Genomic DNA, 24,895 nt, shown 5'->3' on the forward strand with positions numbered 1-24,895 from the left:
CCTGCTGCTGCTTCACCACTGACCTGCTGCTGCACCACTGACCCTTGTACCACTGACCTGCTGCTGCTGCACCACTGACCTGCTGCTGCACCACTGACCCTTCTACCACTGACCCCTGCTGCTGCTGCACCACTGACCTGCTGCTGCACCACTGACCCTTGTACCACTGACCTGCTGCTGCTGCACCACTGACCTGCTGCTGCACCACTGACCCTTCTACCACTGACCGGCTGCTGCTGCACCACTGACCGGCCCCAGATTCTGCTCTCTGCCGCTGGTAACTCATCAGGGACACATCACCTGCTCGTGATAAAGTCCAGCCAGGGTTGTCTGTGGCCCGGAGCCCCCCCCCCCCCCTCACAGAACCCCCCACCCCCCCCTGCAGCGGCTGCAGCCTCCAGTCTGATCTCAGCTCCTGCAGCCCAGCGAGTGGGAACTTGTCTGAAAAGCCAACAGAGAAATTCTTCTGGGCTTAGTGTTGGAGCAGTTCATACAAAAACAATACTTTACACACACACACACACACACACACACACACACACACACACACACACACACACACACACACACACACACACACTACACTCAGCTGCATAATATTTACACAGAGACACTTGAAGTCCTCTCCATCCATCCACATCAATCTTACTCTGCAGTGTATTTGTGTGATTAGCAGTTCAAAGAGCAAGCAAAACATTTAAACACAACTTCTCCGGAGAAATTCGATTTATGTGTTTATTTAAAATTCCTGCTGCTCTGCTCACACCTCACGTTCACACCAGATCATAACTTCTGACGAGGTGAGACAATCTGTTCCAGGGGTCAAGGGTCAAACACACGGGGAACCACCGCATTAAAGCGTATAAACAAGATTTCTCAACTTAAAAATAAGGAAATATGGAATATTAAATAGATAAATACAGAGTCATGGTATCACTATGACATCATCTGATTATTTTCTCTCAGACATGACGAGGTTCAGGTTGACGTTACACTTCTCACACTATGATTATAATATTCACAGTAACACTTATATTACAGTTAGTCACAGCCAGTCTAACTTTCTACTTCATAGTATTCAGGCTATATCCAGTGCTATTCAGAATTTGTGCAATTAATGATTCATAATTTTCTAAAAAGAACCAACGAGATCATTAAAAATAAAAAACATAATACATATTTTAAATCCTTATATAATTAATTACACTTTTTAAATGTAATTATTTAGTTAAGGGCCCATGTACAGTACATAACAAAGAGAGGATGTATTTTAATGATTAATAGTCTTGAGAATTGAATTGAATTGAATTGAAAACAGTAGAAATGAGCCCTGGCCCCCTCTCGGTGCACCTCTAGCTCCCCCCGGTGGTGGACGGTGGGCACTGCATTCCAACATGGCGGCCCCCGTCAGGACGCTGTGCTGCTCAGGTGAGACAGAGGTTATTCACTGATTGTGTTGTTTGTGTGAGTTGTGTTAAAACACCGGAGCCACGTGTGTGTGTAGATCAAGTTGTCGACCTATTTAACACAAAGTCAGATTTAATAACTATTGTAAAAGCCGCTGTAGCCACTGACGAGCTAATGCTAATGCTAACTGTTAGCTCATGTGAACTCCTGGCAGCAGTGAGGTGATGTTTACATTGATGTTTATATTTAAATCCCTGAGCTCTGATGACAAACTGAGTAAATAAAGACAGTTATTAGCAAAGTCTCTTCCTGTTGAACCCACAAACCACTTTAACCTGCTGCTGACAGGGTAAATACAGCTCTGAGCATTGATTTCATGTTGATTTCATGTTGATTTCCTGTTGTTTACATGTTGTTTACATGTTGATTTCATGTTGTTTACATGTTTGTCCTCTTGTTGTTTCCCAGTGTTGAGGAACTGCTCTCGAAGCTTCAGCACAACATGTGGAGCACAGGCCGGAGAGAAATGGAGGAAAGAGTAAGTTTCCTGTTCAGAGTACACTTACTGAGTACTGTGTTTATTATAATAATAATAATAATAATAATAATAATAGTACTGTAACAAGCAGTACTTATATTGAGAAATGATAACCAGAGCCTTTTTGTTTGTGCTAAATTATTTGATTTAAAAATATATAATTTATAGGATGTGGATAGATGAATGGACAGTTAAGAAAGTGAACACTGGTTATGGCTGCAAAAATGAAAAACGCATCAATTTATATTTACATCAATGTCTTCAGCCTCTTCACTTCTTTATCAGTTCATCAGACAAAGTGTTGAACCACAGTTGTTGGTAAAGTTTTGTCCAGTTGTGTATCTTCCTTGTTGTTTAACGTTTGTGTGGTTGCTCTCAGACATGGACTCGCTCGGAGCGGCACAGAATACGGACCTCTGACCGATTTACCTGACTGGTCGTTTGCAGGTATATATTACGTTATTCTTTGAAACATAATTTATATTCAGGGTTATCTTTCTCAAGTTTCTGATCATGACATAGAGGGAAATGAATGAATACGGAATAATAATCTTTTATGATTGTGAGTTATCTGGATGAAGAATAATCTGTTTAGTTTCTTTGCGTTTTGTCTGTAGAAAATCTTATTCGGTGTCTAATGTTTGGTTTTCAAGGTTGAATGTGAAATGTTTTGTATGGATATGATTTTACTCTTGTTTAGGTTTTGTGTCGCAAACTGTGTATGAGACACACTAATTATATTAAAGCTTATGTTGCCAAAACTTCAGCTTATGCTCTAAAGTCTGTGCTGCACCTTTGTCACTCTGATGTGCTCCTTGTAAATATGGGAGAAATCTGTGAAGGTGTGTAGTAAACAAATGTGTGTATCTGTGGCATGTAAACAATGTTTGTGTGTTAACTTTATCTTTGATGGTGGACAGATGGAAGAGCAGCTCCACCAATGAAGAACCACATGAGACGGAAACAAGAGAGAGAAGTTTTAGCTGTGAGTATCGTAGATTTAATTTTTAATCATCTCCATACGTATTATCATTTTTACAACTGTCTGTGTTTCTGCCTTTCCCTCGTTTTCCTTTCAGAGACGCATCGTGATGCTCAACGACGAGGTGGACAAAGGAGTCGAGAAGTGGAAATACAAACAGGGCGAGGCCGAACGACTGGAGGAGTACAAGAAGTCTCTTTTATTAAAACCCAAAGGGAGGCTACTAGTGAAGAAGAAATCTCAGAGTTGAAACTGACCATCCTGTGAGATCCTCATGTTGATGTTCAGCTCCGTGCACAGACTCATGAGGACGTCTCTGTTCGCTCCTGCTTTATAATTTCTGTTAAAATAAATGATTTTCTAATTGAAGCAGGTTCTGCTCATTTATTTGGGATCATTTCTACAGATGGAATGTGGAGTTAATGTCTCTCTGCTTCCACTAGAATGCAGCATTTCTCTTTCCAGGCCGAGTCGGAGCTCTAACGCCATTTTGTTCTGGTGTCGACACTAAATCAGGGAGTTGTGTTGAGCAGGCGGAGGAAGGGAGCAGCTGGCAAACTGACCCATGATCCTCTCTGCACGAGTGAGTGAAGGGCTCACACCTTGGCATGCTGCAGTCAGTCGGTGTCATTCCTCGAAGCACATGACCAAGGCCACAGCTCAGTTTGAAAAGGAAATAAAACCTTCATGTGGCAGAAGAGAGAAACACAAATCACTCCGGATGTTTGGAGTTAGAAAGTGAGCGTCTTTGGAAACTTTCTGGCTCGAATTAAGCTTTTTTCATAACTTGCATGAAGCTTCTTTGTCTTTATTTTTTCATGAGGCTTCTCCACCAACTGGAAGGAGAAGCTGGAGTTTGGTTCTGCAGCCTCGTGTCTGGAAAGACGATTTAACCGACTGCAGCCAAGTTGGCAGGAAGCTCCGTCCCACAGAAAGTGATATTTTCTGGTATCGGCTCAATTTTTTTAAAAGCCGTGGGGGAAAAAATATCTCAATCAAGCTGCAGAAACAATTAAATGTGTCATTGAAGTGTCAAAGCAAAAATACACAAATTCTTTTTGAGGTAGATTGAGTGAGAGGTTTAAATCTGTTGAAATCCTGATGATTAAACTCGACCTCTTGTCGTTTGCACTCTTTGTCCGGGGACATTGAGCAGCTGTGCTTTTTGTAAACTCAGCAATAACTTGCCGGGACTTTGACTCATAAACACACTATTTACTAAATGAGGTAAGCCTCTCCCCCTCTCTCTCCCACCCCCGCTCCCCTTGGCTCACCCTCACTTTTGCTCTCTTCTCCCCTCTTCCTCACGTTCTTCTCTCTCCCTCTCTGTTGCTGTCTGTGCCCGGCTCTGGTTGCAGACTTCAGCAAAGCTCCACTGTAATTAGGGTTTGCTGCAGCCGCTGAGTTGCAGATTCTTTTCTGTGGAGATGGGAGTTTTCTCCCCCCTTTGCCTCCCCTCCTCCCTTCCTCCCCTCCTTGTCTTGACTTCTTTCTTACCCAGTTGACCGAAGCAGCTGACTGCTGGTCACTGAACAGGCCACAGAGGGGGTGAGATGTTGAAAAAGGTGTTTTTAAGAAACGTCAAAGTGGTTAACAGAATTCATCCTCCCTTGCACCTGGAGCATCAGAAGACCTCAGACACTGAGAAATGTGCCCCCCCGACTCACCGTCTTCTCACATCCTGCTTTTCTGTGAATGTCTCTCCCCTCCTCCTCCTCCTCCTCCCATCCACCGACCCCCCCACCACCTCTCCCTTCCTCTCCTCCTCGTGTTGTTTTGGTTTTTTCCTGAAATGAGAACCAGATGTTGCTTATTGTGCAGAAGTCGCCGACAGAGGGGAGGCAGGGAGAGGAGGGAGGGAGACGGATGTTTTAGGGGGGGTGTTAGGTGAGGTCAGTCTGCGAGGATGGAGGATAAAAAGGAAAGAGAGGAGGAGGAGGTGAAGGACGAGACAGATGTGGTTGCGTTTGAGGATTAGCTGACAGGCCTGGTGTAGTTGTGCCCACAGACCAGAACCAGGGAGGGATTCCTGGCACAGCCGACTGGGGAAGGGGGTCGGGTGAGGATGGGCTGGGGCAGAGTCGGGGGGGTTTGTGGAGGATCTGATTCAGCAACTCGTTCCCAGAGACCGCTTCCTGACCTGGGTGTTCCTGGGCTGTGGGGCGACCCTGGGTTAGCACAGCCTGAACATTCTGAACACGACTGTTTGAGAAACGATCGAGGCTGTAAATGTCTTTGTTTGTTGGGCAGAAAACTTTGTGGTCTCTTAGAAGTTACTTCTTTTTTAAATAGTTGATTAGTTTCAGTCTTATTTCACGTCGGTCTGTTAAAATGCTTCTGCTCGAGTGGGAGTTTGAAGAAAGGCTTAGATCCTTTATTTGAATAAAAAGTACAAATGTATCGTAAAAACACGCAGTTGCATAAAAGTCCTGCATTAAAAATCAAGATGTAAGAATCCTTGTTTTTACACAATACAAAACTTGGTTTATTGTCTGTATATGATGTTATTAAAACAAAAGAGTTGAGAAGTTGTTTTCTGCAAACTTTAAGGTAAAAATAACTTAGATATCATTGTATTTAACTGAAATCCTACATCTTTAAGCCCTTAAGTTAAGGTCACTTGAGCAAATTAGTTTCTTTATTGTCAGTGTCGGTGTTTTCTCAGAAATGTTGCAGAGTACAAGTGTAAAGTAAAGTGGAAACGCTTGAGTTCTGGTACTGGACGTCCGGTAGGAGAAGAAAACCAGGAGGGAAAAAGAAGACAAAAAGTTACAGTAGAGAGGAAACTGAGCCATAATGTAGGTCACCCAAACAAGGCCTCAGGTTGAATTGCAAGCAGCTGTCCTGGCCACTTCCTGCCTGCATGGCACGGAGCAGGAGTGCTGAGCCTGACGGTTGCTCCTGCACCGCCCGGCCACAGCGAACGAGTCCAGCAGTAAAATGGCTGACAAAGACAGAGAAAGAGGAGAAGAAGCCAACGTGGCTGCCAGCGATGTCATCTGTGTTTATCTCCCTGACCTACGAGACAGGACAAGCAGATTCTTGGCAGATCGACACGGCAGCAGCTCCACACGGCTCGGTGCAAAGTAACCACGAGTTTATTGACTCAAAACTCATCTGCAGCATCTTTTGATGACTTTAAACTTCACAGTCTCTGGTCTGACTTCACCTCTGTGACGAGAACTCCTCGGTGGGAGAGCTGCAAGGTGAATTTTATAGGTCCCATAGTTTCCTAATCATTTCCTGGAAGAGAACAGGGAATTCTTAGCATGGTTCCTAGAGGGAATTCAGTTGTGGTCACAGGGAACAAAATTGGTGCATAACCAGTGAATAAACTCCAAGTTGCATTGTTAATAAATGGATTTAGCTCCAGATCATTTTTTCCTCAACCAGGACACCTCCAAATTCGAATCAGTAATGTTCACAACTGATTTTTAAAGCATATCATGTATATAAATGCTTTTTTTGAAAGCTGTGACTCTATGATGAGCTCTTGGTCGACTCTATTGTTACTGCCTAAAACTGCAGCCTAATGCAGTAGCAGCTGAGAGATCCGATCTGAGAACCTTCAGTGTTCCCACACAGATCAGCAGCGTCCTCACATCCATCAGACTGTCTGTCTGCAGAGATTCATCGCTCCAAACGGTTATTGTGCATGAGAGAGATCCACTGAGACAAATGGAAACACCAGCGTTTGGCCGGCGATGGAGGAAAGTGGAGGAACAGATGTGAGCAGGCAGGCGGGTTAGAGGACGGAATCGAGCACGTGATGCAGAGACAAGTCACATTTTTTATGACAACTGGTGCAAAAGAAATGTGTCTTTCAGTCTCTCACAAAATGATCCGGAGGAAGAGTTGAAATCTGACCTGCCAATGTCAACTCAAGGTCCGGTCACTCGCTTAATGTGGAGTATGTTAGTTTACAACCTAAACTCAGCATTAAATCTGCCATTACATTATATTACACGTGTCAAAATCCGATTTAAATCAAAAATAAAGCTGTAATTTCAAATGTTCTTTTAAGATATTTTAAGAAAGTCAAACACACTGCACCTTGGGCTGCAACTGCAAAATTTGATTAAAACCTCTTCAGGAATTTTCTTGTTTAAAAAAATCCCTCTGTGTTAGGATGCAACTTGGAAAAAGTCACTTGCATGAAAACAGAGCTTCTGAGAAACCAAACCACAACTGCAACGAGAGATATTTTCCTTCCATTCTTGTGGCTCTTTCGTCCTATTTCTGTAAATCTACCCCAGGTTGTTGTTGTTGTTTAGCTGCAAACTCCCAGCAAGGAGCGGGTGAAGAGTTAAAACACGAGAGCACGGGGGCAGGAGAGAGGGGGGGGGAGGAGAAAGAAAGAAAAGAAAGAGCAAAAACAGAGCAGAGATACTTGTGGTGAGAGGAGGAGTGGTTTGAGACTCAAGCCTCATAAAGAGAATTATTTTGCAATGGGTGAGGAAATAAGAGAGGGGAGAGAGGGGGAGAGAAAATCTCCAAACCAATAAAGTAATTTGTGTTTTTGTGGCCTTCTCACTTCTCTCACCTCTCCTGCCTTTTCCTTTGCCCACTGTTTGTCTTCACACGTTTTTACTATTGATTTTAGGGCGTAAACTTTTTCTTTGCATGAAACTGAACACACACACACACAATCACACACAGACACACACACTCGTCTACACACATGTAGCCTGCAGCCCGAGAGGCTCAGATGTTTCAGGATTACCAGATGCTCAGCTGGAACACACTTCTCTGAAAAATGTGTCCATTCTATCATATTTTCCGACTCATTCCTGAGCACATGACTGCAGGACAGCAACCGGCGGTGCAACTGAGCCCAGACTTCGAGGATTTGTCTCCGACCTTTGTCTCACTGCACCTCCCTTTTGTTTTAATCCAACATCTTTCCACGACAAAAGGAACAGCTTGTCCCCGCTTCCTCCCTCCATCCATAAATCAAGCCAAAATATCCTGGCTGTGAACTTTTGAAGCATCTTATCTTTGTGAAATTGTTTTTTTTGCACTTTGTAGTTTGGCCCATGTCCCATAAACTAACTTGGAGGAGGTGTTGCTTAGGAGCTATACTACACCGAGCCACCAGGTGGCAGCGATCAAGACACTTTGGCTCCACTTTTGAGATTCTATTGTTTAAACAAAGCAGGTTAGTGGAGGTTATTCCACTTTACTTCCACAAAAGTATTATTATATACAGAGCAACATTTATTCTTCTTAAATATCAACACATTTATATTTGGCTGTATTTACGGTTGTGCTTCAGCCTATTGTGTGTGTGTGTGTGTGTGTGCGTGTTGAGCAACAGGTTAAAGATTCTGAAAGCATTGGAAGAAAATGAACGACTGTTTGTAGAAAATAGTTTAATTTCACTTTATCTACTGAAATACAAAAGTGAAAAAACAGACAGGAAAAAAAAAAAAAAAAAATCTCATTCCACTTAATTGATATGATCATCATTATAAATATCATTACCATTATCATTGTTATTAACTGCATCAATTCACCTTCAATTTTGATTTGAGTTAAAAAAAATAAAAACCATTGATCACCATCATCAGTGTCAAAGTTCATAAATAGCATGGTTTGTTATTCTGTGCCAACATTCACCCTCTGATCGGATCTAATTCACCACGTGCTGAATGTAAACTGGGATTCGCCTCCACCATTGTCATGTTACGCCTCTGTCCAGCAGGACTCCAAATGACAATGCACAAAAAAAAAAAAAAAAAAAATCATAACCTTACCAACGAGAACAATAATAACAATAACCATACTTATAATAACAACAATGTCCCATAGCAACGATAATAATTACAAAAAAATTGCACCATATTGTTGGAAACTGTACCGCTCACTGACCGGTTCGGACAAGCAGCAAAAGAACTGGAATGTTTTCAAAGCCGTCGTTTGTGAGTTGAAAGAGAAAGAATCGAGTTCCCGTCTGACTGCACTGGACGACGAGTTCTGGAGTCGCAGAAAAACGTTTTTGACGCGACAATCAAGGGGGAAATCGCTTCTGATTGAACGAACATGATTCATAAATCACACGTGTGCATGTTCAGAAGTCTGAAACCATCGATACCAATATTCCACCTTCAGTCTGCTGCGTTAAATTCATCCCGAAAGAAAAAAAACAATAACTAAAACTTAACATCTTTAGCAGATGAGAGAGAATCCTGTTGATCCAGAATCCAGATTCATAATTGTGTTATTACTTAAAAATGTTAACATGCTTTATTATTCTGTCCGTCGCTGGAGCTCCTCTGTTCAGCCTCTGTCTGAAACACTTCGTTTAAGCTCCTGTCTCTTTAAGGCCCTTCCCCCTCCCTATGATGCCCATCCGGCTCTGATTGGCCAGATCAAGCATTACCTGGTTTTGAAAAGGGGCGTGTCAGATTAGCCAGTGGGTGGAGCATTGTGACATCACTATAGATCGGAAATATGGGCCGAACTACTGACGTTTCAGTGTTTTCTGTCGAGGAGAAGAGGCTTCTGAACTTTGCAGAACTTTTACATTCACAAAGGAAAGTAAAACAAAAAATCATATGTCTCCTTTAAAAATGTTCCACAATAGTGATGATACGATAATTGAGAACAGGCACCAAAACAGACAAACTTGTTTCAGTACCACACTTTGAGGAATGTGAATATTTGCTTCACTTTTTTTGCGTAAACAAAAAGAAGCCAAAGTTCTCACATGTTACACAAACAAAAGTACAACAAGTACTTGATGATTTGGATTTCTGGCTTTACCGAAAAAGTCTGAGGTTCTATTTAGTGGTAGAAAACAATATCATGCTAACACAGGCGATATTTCATGGTTCGTCTTTAGAACTTTGGCACTTTTAAGAAGCACTTTCTGCATTAAAATAAAATAATAACAACAATGGACTTGACAGCAAACATGAAACGATGGATTTATGAGTTAAAAAACAGAATAGTAAAGTTTCCAGGGGGCGGAGTCATGAATCAGACAGCAGTTCAGCTGGAGTCGTCCAGTTAAAGTGGAGGAAGCGTGGAGGGATGTTTCTGTTGGTTTGGATACCTGGGATGTGAGAGAGGAGAGGTGAGTCTTTGCATCTTTCCCTTCTCTACGTGAGACGGTGGCTTTGATCTTCAACCTCCTGACACAGAACATGTAAATAGTTAACATACAAATACGCATTTTTCCTGATTTCAGTTCCTTGGGCCTTTCTCCTTTTTTCCGCTCTGTCGTGGCAAATAAAAAACCACCGAACACTTAACACTGTCTTTTTTCCTCCGCTCGCTCTCTCCTCCTCTTTCTTCTCCTCCCCCCCTTCTCTGTTTCCATCGTCTCCCGGCCCTCGTTTTTTTTCCTCTCTCTCTCGCTCTCTCTCTTTCTCCCTCTGCGGCAGTCTCTCGGTCGCCCGTCGCTCGGCCTACACCTTGTCCAGGAGGGATCTCTGGCAGTAGAGGAGGCGCCGGGGCGTGCCGTACTTCCTGAAGAACAAAAGCGCTCCCAGGGTGACGACCACCAGCACCAGCAGCAGGAGCGGGATCACCACGGCGATGGGCCCGGCCCCGCCCTGCGACTCGTCCACCTCGATGATGATCACCTCCTCCCGACCCTTCTTGGGCTCCTCGCTCTCGCAGCCCATCCAGGCGCTGAGCACGGACTTGGGGTAGCCAGACTCCACCTTCATGTACTGGTTGTTGAACTTCCAGTACTTGTTGGCTTTGTAGAAATACGTGTAGGCTGCGGAAAAATGGACAGAAGTGAGTTCTCCAGGGACTCGAACATCCCTGACTGTCCATGTATGGCTGCAAATTATTATTTTAACAAATTTCTGTCAATACTGTTGTAAAACAACCAATTAAACTATGTATAAATGATCCATATGGTCGCTGATCAATTGAAAATCAATGATTTTTCGTTCTGGCTCTCGGGGAACTTACATCCATCCTCACTCATGATGGCGGCCTTGATGTTCTCGGGCGCTCCGCTCCACATGCTGATGGGTTTCGGGTAGCCGCTGTCCACAGTGCGAGTCTGCTCGTTGAAGCGGTAATATCTGCAAACGACACAAAGACAGAGCGGTTACAGAAAGAGTCATTTGAGGTTTTCTGGTCTCTTCTTATTTCTCAATTCCATTTTAGCATGTTTCTATTTTCGTCTATATTGTATGTAAAGCATTTAAAGCTGCAGGTGCCATACAAATACAGTTTATTATTATTATTAATATGAATATTAAACCAATCAAACTTTCTTTACAATTAAAACTTAGAGACGATATAAGTGAAAATATACTAGAAATGAAATAATAGACTTTTTGGAGGCTGAGTTGGAGGAATTTTGACTCATAACCTTAGCTTCTCTAGAATGACCACGGCCCCATACAGAGGAATTTTATCTTGAACATCTCTGTGCATGGGGGGGGGGGGGGGGGGGCGTCTTGTGGATTGTAAATGTTTTACATGTGTCATCACAGACTCATCTGTTTCAATGCTTTTCTGCATTTTAAATCCGTAGCTGTGGGTATTCCACCCTCAGCTGTTGGAAATCTGACTCAAGGCCAATATGCATTAAGCATGACTCAGGGAACTGAAATGCTGTGCGCTACTTTCAGATAAGCCCGGCGAGTTGTAACTGATCTAATCTTTGCATAAAGCTTGCAGGAATGTTTCTGATGCTTCTTATTGAAACCTCAGGTCAGGAGGGGGTGGAAATATTGGAATTGGACGAGGATGATGAGGATGAATCCCAGTGACAGTACAGTTCTTACAGGTGATATAAAAGCAGAGGTCTGATATCCATGTTGCTTGGACAGACTCACTTGTTGCCTCTGAAGAAGTACGTCTGTCCTGTGGGTGTGTAGAACAGGGCAGCGTCCAGTTTGTCTGTGGGGAGGCCGCTGCCCATGTCGGCCAGACTCTTTGGAGAATCCTTCTCCATGGTGGACTCGCTGAAAACCCAGTACCTGTCTCCTGCACACGGAGGAAAGAAAAAAGAACAGAAAGATGAGAAGGACTGAGAGTGACACCAGAAAGCCAATCTGGATTCGGTGTATTCTCCAGAGGGAACCTACCCTTGAAGAAGACAAACTTCCCATCATCCCTCTCGAAGGCGGCGTTGATGTTTGAGGGCAGGCCCTTCCAGAAGTGACTGATGGCCATCGGGTAACCGGCCAGCACCTTGTTGTTACGCACACGCCAGAACCACTTGTCCTGCATCACAGACCAAGGGGGAGAGAAACTATCTTTTAACGTATGATCCTATTTTTACTACTTTTTATAGCTTCTCTGCCAAAAGCGTTTTCATTTTCGAGGTTTTGCTTGCATGCTCGTGTTTGCCTGTGTGAGCTGTACCTTAAACACAAACTTCTCCCCTCTGAGGACAGCGATGGTATCGTAGTGTCCCTCGCAGATGTCGGGTCCGTTGTCTGGTTTTTCGGGTTTGGACGGTTTTGTGGGTCGAGGAGGAGGAGGAGGAGCCCCGGTTTTAGTTCCTGAAGCGTAGAGGAGAGAGAGAGAGAGAGGAGTGAGAGACGGATAATATGAAGTAAGAAGAGCGACGGTTAATCTTTCAAATGAGACTTGTTTAATCACAAAGGAAAGACAACTCGATATAAGGACTTTTGGAGATAAGGGGACGATGCTGGGTCTTTTTTGGACTTTTCCTGGAGCTCATGTCAGAAACCGACTTGAGAGAACGACTCACCATAGATGGTCTGGATGCCTCTGCGGTCGTCGTCGGGGAGCTGAAAGTTTTCGGTTTCAAACCACTGGTAGAAAGGCGCCATGATGGCAGACGGGTTGTTGGAGTGCTCCAGACCCAGAGCGTGACCCAGCTCATGGACGGCCACCAGGAAGACATCGTTACCTTCAGAGAACACAGACCAGGAGAAACTTCTGTTCAGTACGTTTTAGTGTAAAGTCAGATCCATCTCTTGTCGTCCACTCTTCCTTCTCTTACCTCCCTGGTCGTCGCTGCCGGTGGTCCACGGCTCTGCCAGGTCAAAGTGCGTGTCTCCCCCAATACCGTGTCCGGGGAAGTACGCGTGAGCCAGGAAACCGCCCTCGCCATCGAACGGCGTGCTGTCTCCATGAAAGCCCTCGGAGAAGGAGAGCATGATGTCGGCGAACTTGTCGACCTTGCCTCTGATGTGGCTGTAGGGGATTTCTCTGAAGGTCAGCGGGATGGCGCTCTCCCAAACCCGGAAGGCCTTTCGGATGGCTTCATACGTGGCCTGCTCCCCGATCTTGGGGGTGTAGTTCTGTATGCTGTGGGAGGAGAACAAGGAGATGCAGCGATTTTAGGGCTGGGATGGTTGGAGTTAATTCAAAATAACAAACTGAAGGGAGGCGAGACAGTAAGAAGGCACGGGACTGTCTTTTTATCTTTAGTTGACTTAGTGCTTCAAAATAAAAGCCTAAGCACGAAATGTTAAACTGGACAATAACAGACTTCAATGTTTAGTGGTTGGATAGATAGAAACATAGGAAGGCAATGTAATTACTTCTTTATTTAGTATCTTCAATAAATAAAGTCAAGTCATCGATTTGGGATCTTTAAGTTATTTCTTGAAGTAAAAATGAAAATAATTCAGTGGTTTCACGTCTAAAATGTGAATATTTACTGTTTATTTTTGTCTCCTATGATAGTTAATCAGAAATATTTATGTTTTAGACTGATGCACACAACAAGAAATTGGAATATGTCAGCTGGAACTCACAGAAATTAGTTTGAGACCAAAATGAAATACAAATGTCCTGTAACTTACATGATAAATCATATCCAGTGTGAATCAGTGTACAGGTGTGTGTGTGTAGCGAGTGTTTTCTGACCTGAAGGTCACCTCCGACTTGTCCCACTTCAGACCCTGGACAGCGTATCTCTTCCTCCTCAGGTTCGTCTTCAGCTCCGGGCCGAACTTGTCGGGGACGCCACACCGCGGCCGGCTCATCGCCCTGGCAACAGCGACAAGATATACACGCGTTTCAAACTATGTCAAATATTTCCACTGCTGTGAGGGAGACATATTTCTGTGAATGATAACCTTGTTTTTCGTACTGGCGTCATTTCAACTTTTGAATCCATAACTTTTAATAGTCACATATCAAACCAAGCAGCCATGTGTTATTGAAATCACACCATTGATCAGGACTCACTCTAACGTGTTGGCGTCTATGGAGCCGGTGACGGTCAAACCATAGAACCTCTGCATGCCGCTTATCGCTGTCTTGATGGCCTGTGGCGAGCGGAGAGCCTGAGCTCTGACGTCACCCGGAGGCAGGTAACCGTACGACTGCAGCCAAGCCTGAAAGAGAGAGAGGACCACGGGTTAGAGTTTGTTTGTGCAACGGTTAATCATTCGCTTCTTGGAGGAAGTCAAACTTTGAAAAACATCCCTGAGACGGTTTGAAACTGGTTTGGTATTTCAGTATTTCACGAAGACATTTATATTCATCAGGAAAATGCGTGTTATTCGACCTCGTTTACGTCCAACATTATCTTTCTCCACCAACTCTATGTTTACCCCGTTTATTGATTTCTTTCTTCTGTTTCTTCTACCTTTTTTATTATTATAGCTTTTAATCATGTGTTTTCTATTATAATGTACAAATATAATGTATTTTTTTTTTTTATGACCACAGACAAAAATCCAACAGTAGAAAGAAAGACACAAAGCAGATTTTCCATATTACAAAAACATCAAATACGTGGATCTAAAGTAGGAAGAATCATAATAATCCCTCTCTGATGAATCTGACACCTCCATTCTCATCGTTATGTCTCAAACTGAAATTGATTTAAGTTCTTAAGGAGACGCTGTGTAGATCGGTTATTGATAAACTCCCCAAAAAGCTAAAGAAATTAGGAGTTTCTCTTAAGTGGAACAGCAAAATCATAATCTGATGTTGTCTAAAACCTAAAAACAAACTCCTCATGGGTTCACACGAGGATACAATAGTTCTGCTGTATGATTTTATCTCTCCCTAAAATACAACATGCCAACACAAAGACACACAATTGAAAACATTAGCGTGAAACAGCAGGAAAAGGGGATTTAGCTGCCAAAATAAAAAATGCGGAGTCTTGTATTTTACACGTTGGAAATGATGAGGTGTTGTGCAACTTCTGTTTTGGTTTCTTTGTGAACGTCTGAGTCGTCAGATGAGGTTTCGTCAGATTTGCCAGAAACAACAGGAAAACCAGCAGAAAACATCTTAGTCAACAGAAAAGAAGGGATCGGCCGCTTGTGTGAACCTGTGGGAGTTTGACTGCTTCCAGTCAGCGTCAGTGCCTGTTTCAACCTGAGATCAGATGTGCAAAACAGATTGTATAGGGAGGTGTGTGTGAGTGTGAGTGGGTCAACTCAGCATTTTAAATGTGTTCCCTTCTCTTCATGTGACTGGGACATTAACTCGTTGCCAAACTCTTAACAAGCCAAAATCCTCACGTGTCCAGACAGGAGAGGAACCGACAAAAAACAAATAAAACACACAATGTGAAAACACTGACGTCTTTTCAGTCCCAGTGACCAGAGGTGTCAATTAACGAAGTAAAAATACTTTGTTACCTTACTTAAGTAGAAATGTTGGGTATCTATACTTTACTGGAGTATTTATTTTTCAGACGACTTTTTACTTCTACTTCTTACATTTTCACGCAAATATCTGTACTTTCTACTCCTTACATTTAAAAAATAGCCTCGTTACTCCGATTTAATTTTGGCTTGTTTTCATTCCGGTTTGTCATCGTTCCAAAACACACACAAAAAAAGGCAACACAACCTTGTTACGACTTTTACTTCCTCTAGATAGTCATGTTTGATTATTGGTAGTGTTGAGTCCAAAGGTCTCTTCAAACAATATATGTATTTGCATTGTAATAAAATTTTATAATTTTCAATAGGCATATTTGCAGTTCAAACGGGTAGCTTAGTGCATCCCACATTTTTCAACATAACATTTTAATATAACATTATGGTCATAATGGCCTTTAGAAAAATGTGTTTATTGGAGGAGGGGGGGTAGTGCACTAGGCCCCTGAGACGCGGCTTAAGAGTTTGTCCTTAATGGAAATTTTTTTTCCCTTACATTACTTTTACTTTTATACTTTAAGTAGTTTTGAAACCAGTACTTTTACACTTTTACTTAAGTAAAAAGCTTGAGTTGATACTTCAACTTCTACAAAAGTATTTTTAAACCCTAGTATCTATACTTCTACTTGAGTAATGAATGTGAATACTTTTGACAGCTCTGCCAGTGACCCACAACTGTATCTGGACCAACGCAGCCAAACAGAGAAAGCTGGTCGTCATAACGCTGGAAAAAGAGAAGCTTTCTGCAACACTTGGCTTCATCAAAGTTTAGGATCCTCCTCCTTATCCTTCTGTCTCTGTCCGTCCTCCTCCTTCTGTTTCTCTCTGTCCTCGACCAAAACCACCTCTGTTTATCTTTACACATGAAAAGCCGACCTATTCTTTCCACTGCCGGCTGCTCGTGGTCTCAGACTGGACGGAGACACTGCTAAAGGAATAGTTTGACATTTTAAAACCCCATTTACGTCTTTGAGCTGAACACAAAGCTCGAGTCAGGAGTTTCTAATATACATTAAATATTATTGCTTTCAAACCCACTAAGGGTGATGCACAAAATGTCAAACACTTCTCACGAACCAATGGGTGGTGTCACTTTGTTTCCAGTCTTTATGCTAAGCTAAGCTAAGCTCACTGGCTGCAGATTCATAATTAATAGATGATGCATGTGAGTTCTATCGATCTTCTAAAATCTTCTCTCTCTTGTTGGATTTGTTTTAAGTGTGTGTGTGTTTTCTTTCCGACCACGCATCTGCAGACACACAGTTGACACACATTCTCATCTCCACCGCACATCGAGTCGGTGGAATTACCCAGAATTCCTTCCCTGGCGTCACAGAATAACCCTCAGATATCTCTCTTTCCTCTCAGAGCCTCCGTCCAACGGGTGGAGGGGAAGCAGGGGGGGATGGGGGGTTGGATGGGTGGAGCCACTGGGCAGGACTACCTGCTCCTGCTCGGGCCGGGGGTGCACACACAGCTACTGTTCGTCATGTGGTGGGCCGAGAGGCCGGAGAACAAGGTTCACTTATGAGGCCGGCAGAGACGCAACCCCCTCTCCCTCCTCCCCCCCCCTGCATATCCCACCCCCCCCACCTTTAAGATTTCTCAGGATTATTTAAGCGTCTAGTTAATGTAATTTATCTCCTGACTCAATCGGCCTCTAACGTCGACCAAATTTACTCGCTCTGCCCGTCGGCTGAGAGCTGCTAGTGTGTCCTGTGGCTCCAGTGTGGTGACCAGTCTGCTTCTATAAAAACACACTCTCCCACACACACACACACACACACACAGCGTCAGGACCTCCACTTCTCTGCTCCTGCACCAAACTACTCCACACGCCGCCCACCTCAGGCCCGGGACGCCAGGTATCCCAGCGCCCGCCCCTCCTCCCCCTGGAACTCCCAGCAGCCACCATCAAAGCCTCTATTTATTGAGACTGGTACATGGCTGCTGGTATTGTTGGCGTCGGAGGAGCCGGGTTCGCTCGCCGCGCGGCCATGTGTGGTCACAGGGGCCGGCTGCTGGTTTGGTAAACACACCGCCGGGTCTGTGTGCGAGGAGCAGTGACATGAGGTCTGAATGTATAAAGCACAGACAGTGGGATGTAAACGTGGTGGGACAGGTTGGTTCAGTGGAGCTGCGTGATGTACACATGTGACCTGTGACCCTGCTCTGACCTCACGACCACTTATAGAGCTGAACCAGACAATTCATCAGATTGTTAACAGTCTATTAATAATCTATTCATTAGTTAAATGTTTATCACGGATGGTTAAGTGTAACATTCCTTTGACGTCAACAATCTGTATACTTGGAATATACCCCAAAGACTACATCAGAACAACGAAGCAATCGAAGATGGTTGACTTTGGACTTCTCCATGCAAGGAGAGTGATTGCACTATATTGGAAAAATGTAGAACCACCATCACTGGCAATATGGAAGAAGGAGTTGATGACTTGTCTTGGACTGGAGAGATTGACATACATTGTTAAACAGGAGGAGTTTGCTTGTATTTGGGAATCATTTATGTCATTTTTGACCAATGAAACGGATAACACTGACTGAACAACAGGTTGTGAAATGATCCTGCCTTTTTTTTTATTTTTTTTTTACAATTTTTTTTACTCCATTAGTTTGATGTCTGTTGTCATTGTCCATTTTATTTATTTATTTTTTCTTTGTCTGTGTGAATGAGTGGCTGTTCGAGGGGATATAAATGAAATTGTTTGGAAATTCGTCATAAAGTTTGATATGCACCTGAAACTTCAATCAAAAATATTGTTAAAAAAAATAATAATCTATTCATATGTCTGCCTCTTAATTGGCTGGATTTGCTGCTTATTTGGAGCTTTAAATTGCAGAAGCGTGAACAATCACTAACACTTGTAATAAGTAACTTCAGCTGCCTGGGGTTGGGAGGAGGTCATGTGTTAAAGTTTTATTCAGTCAAACAGTGAAAGGTAGAAACAGCTAACTTGCTAACAGACTAGCACTAGTGTGTTTTTACATTGTTAGAAGTCGTTTGCAACGGAAGTTATAGCAGAAATGGAAAAGGCCATGAGATAAAGCGAATGAAACGCATTTAAAAGGCGACCAGAATGAAACATTGTGTCAACAGTCAACACAATATATATCATATAAATGTAAAAAATCTAAATTTACTTGTATTTCTTACCACTGTTCTGCACCCTGGCCCCAGATTTGCTAAAAAAAAAACTATTATTTTGAATACATGAGCACAAAACTGAGCTCATCATCTCTATTTTGACACTGGTACTTTCCTCAAGATGGAACCTTGATATCAGGTGTCTCAGATGTTCAACAGATGTTTGACAAACAAGTAGAAGAAAAAAGGGATGATGGTGGTGATGTGCATCATGTCTGAAATTCCCCGTGTCCCACATGTGGTCGACAGCATCTACTGTCACACACTCCGACTCACATGAGTGATGATTTGATTTCCTGCTTGCACTATAAATAAATAATAAAACCAACCACAAGTTCCTACAAAACAAAATGGAAAAAACACAAAAAATCCCCTCAGCATTTATAGAATTGTGGTGAAAAGAATGTTGTCATTTTCAGGGGAAAAACTGTCATTGTGTTAGTTAAGGGATCATGTGGGTGTCTGTAGATCTTTGTGCAACAGAAGGAACCAGACGAGAAACAGGGAGGAGGGCATGATCCTGTGTGGACCTGGGTTTAACGCTGTGTTTGCATTTCGCAGTAATGTGTCATTGTTTTGTGTACGTCTGTTTTTCCGAAACTGCTTCTCTGATCCACAGGTTTTCTGGCTTTAGAAAAACACTTAAATCTCAGCTTGGCCTGAGGGTCGGGACGGACGGAGCGTGACGGACAGGCGGAGGATGATCTAAAGTGCAGAGTTACATTAGAGAAGAAGAGGTAAAGACATTAGAGGGGACGCAGCGGTGAATGAGAAGCTGGACGAGAGCAGAGGAGGCTGAGGAGAGTATGGCTGGATTTCAATTTGAGGGCCTGAGTCAGATGTTCCTCTCGCTCGGTGCCAACGGAAAAAACTGAGAGTTCTGCTCATGAGGAGCTGGATCCCACATCGCCTTCGTTACTTGGCTCCTCTGACCCAGTTAGCGTTCACCCAGGCCCTGTGTGATACTTCTTCTACACATCCACACTTCTGCTGGGTCCGATAATCAAACAATCACTGGGGGCTTTTATTGTGCTGAACGAAACCATATCAGACTGATACTTGCAATTCTGTTCAATATATCTATTGCAACAAATGACACTTATACCATATAAATGACAGTTTTCCGATACTTTAGTATTCAAACTTTATGCTACACTTGCAAGCTGTAGTTACCAGTATCCTATAAGACTAATCTTTCTATAATCCTATAAACTACAGGAAAAATAAACACTTATTTTATGCTCATACTTTATTAATATGTAATACACCATTAACTTATTCTTATATATCATTTTAATGGTTAATTCAGCTGGTAAACGCTGCTCCATTCTACACACCGAGTACTTACAGTGCACTATCTGATAAAACCTATTTGCTTTCACTTATGTCAATATTTGAATGGAGTACTTTTACCTGTAATAGACTATGCTCTATTTGTGGTGTTGCTTGATACTTTTTATTTCCAGCTAATGGCAGAGGTGAGGGTTGAGTTTTCCACTCAACTCCTAAAGAAGCCTTTACTTTAAATTATAATTTATGCTATAATATCACACATAAAAGTCCTTATGCAGTATAGTTATATATCCCGCTTGAGTTAATTATTGGTGACTTCATGTGGTTATGCATTGGTTACTTTCATTTGTAGTATGCTGAGTTGGACCAATAACAATAAAGCTATAACTGGAGCCATCTCCGTGACAACCGAGTCAACTTCATCAGCAGATTTATCTCTTTCAAGTCCTCCCTGTAGATCTCAGATCAACTCCCTCTCCCCCTTGAAGTCCATCAGGTTCACATTAAGGCCGATCCAGCTGAGTGCTTTGACATTTCTTCAGTGACAGCCGCCGCCTGCCTCAGCAGCGAGCACTGATCCCGAGCAAGGCCTCCTCTTTGATGCTACATCAACAGCGACTCTATGTCGAGATAAAGAGAATTGAACCCAGATGTGCGTTTGGCCACATCTGCAGCCCTCCGCTGAGCTCACGAGACGTGTGTCTCCAGATGGCAACGGGGAAATCTCCTATTTTTGTTTTGTTTCAGCCAGATATAGAGATATCCTGTTTTAAACTCTGTTGGTTTCCTCGCTGCCCACTTCCTTTCTCTCTCGCGACGTCCAGATTTGCATTTTCATTCCGGCAGAAAAGGTTAGACGAGGCAAAAAGAGAGAAGAATGAAACCAGATGATGGGAGGAAGGTGTGAGGGCCTCACTGAAGGATGGGTTTCAGGGAAGAGCTGAGGTCTTATTCCTCTATTTGCCCAGCTTCTCCTTTTCACTCAGCTTGGATTACGTGGGGGTTTAGTTCGTCGGAGTGAAGTCAGAGAGGGATGTTCAGATGTTGAGCAACGCCGGGAAACCACAAAATTCCCCAAAGTTCAGTGTCTCCGTCTGCTCAGCCCGCTCAGCCCCCCCCAACCCCATTAAAACCGAGCTCTGGCAACGCTAATTAAAACATCTTGTGTCACTGGAGTTTGTCTCTGCAGCTCCAGTTCGGTCGACTTTCTCCACACACACACAGACACGTCTATCTTTTGATCACAGGGTTCACGTGCAGCTCTCAGGTGAGGTCATCCTTAAGCCATAATTAAAGCTGACTGGTGGCTCCGGCAGCTTCACAACACCCGACCTGCCGCGGCACACGACACATTCACCTCTGACCTGATCTCCCAATAAATCCTGCACTCAGGGCCCAGCTGCATGTGAGAGGTATTATCCTCCAGCTGCGGTAAACACTCATGTTTTCTCACTTTGTTTACAGACATTCATCACCGTGTCGGTGCGTCGGCCGCGGGGGGGGGGCGGCAGCGGCCTGCGGCATCTCGTAAACCGTCTGACTCTCCGGAGTTATCCACCATGTCTGGCTTGACTCACACGCCAGCGGATTGTGTGGTCAGTGACTAAGGTCGTCCTTCGCTCCTTCCTGCATCCTGTGTTCTCCTTCGAATGTTTTTTTTTTACTTCTGCATTTATTGCTAATGGACGTTTTTCTCAGTGATTCAATTTCCTGTGACAGCTGACTATTAGTGCATCACTGAGAGACATGTTGTGTGACGTGCGACTCTTTGAGAGGCAAGTCTGGGAAATGATCACAGGACGAATCATTGGATACAATGAGCTGCAGTTGTTGGAGTTTTTACGACTGGATGTGATTCTTTGAAACTTGGTGGAAGGATGAAGTAGGAGTCAGAGAAAAAACATTAAATCTGGGAGCGGATTCACTTCCTTTAACGTTGCGAAATAGTTAAATTATTTGTCATATTTGTTGATTTCTCTGAGAGTAATACATTGATCTTGATTTTAGAAAAGGCGACCAGAATAAAACTCTGGGTTAACAGCCAACACAATATGTAACATAGGTAATTTTTATGATTTTAAATGAAGAAAAATCGAAATGTACTTCTATTTCTTACCACTGTTCTGCTCCCTGGCCCCAGATTTAATAAAAAACTACTTTTGTGAATACACAAGCACAAAACTGAGCTCATCATCTATATTTTGACATTCTTAAACGTTGCGAAATAGATCAATTATTTGACATATTTGTTGATTTCTCTGAGCGTAATTCATGGATCTTGATTTTAGAGATCAGGCGCGTTTACTGCTCCTGTCTCTGTGACTGGATGTGACCTCATGCTGATGTGTTCCATTCCCTTCCATGCACTTATCCCCACACTGCCTGTTGTTGATGTTATCTGCAGGGTGAGCTCGGGGACGAAGCACTAACCTTCAGGGCACAAATCTAAACAGAGCTGAGACCAGAGGCGCCCCTGGCTCCTCGCACCCGGTCATTTACCGAGCTGATGACCAAATGTGTTGTTGAGATGAGAGTTAACCTGCACTTTGGTGGAGGAGGGTTTCACAGGCCTACACTGTCCCAGCTGGAGAGACCCATGTCCAGCTTGTTGTGAAGGCGGACCCACTTCCTGGCCGGCTGTCTGTGCGGCCTGAAAACTATTAACCCCCATCCCCCACATCACCACCACCCACCCCCTCCTCTCTTTCTCAGAACAAAGCAGCCCAGCTGTGGTTTTGCAAACTGTACACCACCCCTACACGCCTGGTTCTCCTCCTCCTCCTCTACCACCTCCTCCACCCTGTCCTTCAAAAACAACATTCAAAGTTTGACGTGACATATTTTGTTCCCTGGATGAACTTTCATCTCCTTAAATCAGTTCTTATGGGAGAAAAACAAAGATCTGGAGTGTTTGAGGGAGGAAGAATAAACACAAGTATAAACAGTTCCTCCCTCCTCTTCCTCAGCTTCTCCCATCTTCAGATTGAGAGATTGAGAAATTGAAAGACCCTCGAGGTGACATCTACACCTTCATCCAACACAATAAAGCTCAGAATAAAATAAATATGTATGCAAGATGTAAAATTCACCATGAATATTGCAGAAAACGGATTCAAGAGAGTGATCACAGTGGACAATACAGCTCGATGACACATTACAGCATGGAAACATTGCATCTATGAACACAAGTCCATACTTCTTCAGGGTCTGAGTGTGTTTCTGTGGGACTTACCTCAGCTTTCAGCACGTCTGCAGAGACGGAGGTAAAACCAAAGCAGCAGACCGCACAGGCCAGGGTGAGGAGCTGGGGCAGCATTCTGGATTCTGCAAACTACCGCCCCTCCAAAACACAGGGAAAAAGTTCACAAAACTAACTTTCTACACGTCCTGGTGGGGAAGGGAAAAAAGTACCGATGGATGCAGGAGCTCCCGTTATGATGTGAAAACGTGGCAGAGAGAGAGAGAGAAGGAGAGAAAGAGAGAGAGAGAAACACGGTGTCGGATCCTCATGGAAATAAAAACTTCCTCTGCTTCAGATCTGAGCTGGAAACAACCGAGGAGAAGAGAAAATGAGTGAAATCATCAGGTGGCTGCAGCTCCTGCTTCTCCAAGTCTGTGTTTCCTGGTGGAGGTGATCGATCCCCACAGAGTGTGAGGACGTGGAGAGAGAGAGAGAGAGAGAGAGAGAGAGAGAGAGAGAGAGAGAGAGAGAAGGAGAGAGAGAAGTGGATTTTCCTCTGGGTCCTCCTCCAGATGTGGTGACGTCATTTTCCCCTCAGCTGGCTCATCCGCCATGAATTTATCGTTGATATGATTGAGACTCAGATATCAACATTCAGAATCAGAATCAGAAGGTATTTATTACCAAGTAGGTTTACACCTACCTGGAATTTGCTCTGGTTATTGGTGCATACAATGAACATAGAAACATAAAAACACAATAAATACACCACACAAAAGAAGAACAATAATAATAATAAAAAAACAATATAGATTTACTCACTATTTACTTCTTATTTACTCACTTTTTCTATCATTTATACAAGGTAGCATTAATTTAGACATAAACATATCTATGTAAAAATATATAAAAGATATAAAAAGTGAAGTAAAAAGTGAAATGCAAAATGAAAAAAGCAAAACAGTGAACAGTGTCAATTTGCAAAAATTGAGATTTTAACTTGACAACACGGCAGAAAAAAATACTTTATTACTCTGCTACTCTATTACATGTTGAAGCTACTTTTTTTTGTATTACTTTGGCCTGTGGTGATGCTGGTTATAACTTATAGCGTTATTATTACAGATATTTATTGAGCCCCTGAAGCTGCAGGTATTCGTGTGGCTGCAGGGGGCGCTGTTGCTCAGTAAGAGTTACATAGTGTTGCTTTAAAAATCATGCATTCGATATTTCACTTGGTAGAATAACTGGGAGAAAATGTACTTTAAGTATCAAAAGTAAAGGCAACTCCATTGATTATAGTACACGTGCTCCTGTGATTGCTCCTGGGTCCAACACCTTATCTTTCTCCCTCATCAGTTTAATGTGTCCAGGTTTTATTTGTTATAAATGTTAATAAACACAAAAATACTTGTGTTGTTTTTGTGAATTGAAACTGATGCTCGACACTGACACCTGGTGTTGAAGAATAAACATTTCACCTTAACATCTCCTGTCACACATTAAAACAAGCTTGTGTAAAAAAAACTTTAAAGTTCTAATTTTAAATATTATTTTTGTGATTGTGAATGAAAAAAAAAATCACATTTTGTTCTTTTTATGAATGAAGGAGAATAACCCTCTTGGACATCACAAGCCCCTCCCCTCCTGTCATGAGCTCAAACACCCGGAAGTGGCTCGGAACTTGTCAACAAGCGAGGCCGACTGACATGGTAACGTACTCTTCTCCTTCTTCCGGCCTTTTCTC

General features: G+C 43.1%; 2 protein-coding genes across 2 annotated transcripts; one reads left to right on the top strand and one right to left on the bottom strand.

The window, feature by feature from the left end:
- The first annotated feature begins 1,387 nt into the window (after nucleotides 1–1,387).
- mrpl52 (mitochondrial ribosomal protein L52) lies at nucleotides 1,388–3,296 on the top strand. The gene is made up of 5 exons (XM_061066362.1): nucleotides 1,388–1,428; nucleotides 1,876–1,945; nucleotides 2,325–2,392; nucleotides 2,866–2,930; nucleotides 3,025–3,296. Exons 1-5 carry the CDS (start codon nucleotides 1,395–1,397, stop codon nucleotides 3,175–3,177), a joined length of 390 nt encoding a protein of 129 aa, XP_060922345.1. The 5' UTR covers nucleotides 1,388–1,394; the 3' UTR covers nucleotides 3,178–3,296.
- A 4,988-nt stretch (nucleotides 3,297–8,284) lies between these two features.
- mmp14a (matrix metallopeptidase 14a (membrane-inserted)) lies at nucleotides 8,285–23,650 on the bottom strand. The gene is made up of 10 exons (XM_061095764.1): nucleotides 23,200–23,650; nucleotides 14,070–14,218; nucleotides 13,746–13,868; nucleotides 12,874–13,181; nucleotides 12,619–12,780; nucleotides 12,267–12,406; nucleotides 11,987–12,125; nucleotides 11,735–11,885; nucleotides 10,857–10,972; nucleotides 8,285–10,656 (listed from the first exon to the last, which is right to left on the bottom strand). The coding sequence occupies exons 1-10, from the start codon at nucleotides 23,281–23,283 to the stop codon at nucleotides 10,340–10,342; spliced, it is 1,689 nt and encodes a 562-aa protein (XP_060951747.1). The 5' UTR covers nucleotides 23,284–23,650; the 3' UTR covers nucleotides 8,285–10,339.
- Nucleotides 23,651–24,895: the final 1,245 nt, after the last annotated feature.

Source organism: Limanda limanda, chromosome 22 (genome assembly GCF_963576545.1).
Source record: "Limanda limanda chromosome 22, fLimLim1.1, whole genome shotgun sequence".
Taxonomy (NCBI): Eukaryota; Metazoa; Chordata; class Actinopteri; order Pleuronectiformes; family Pleuronectidae; genus Limanda; species Limanda limanda.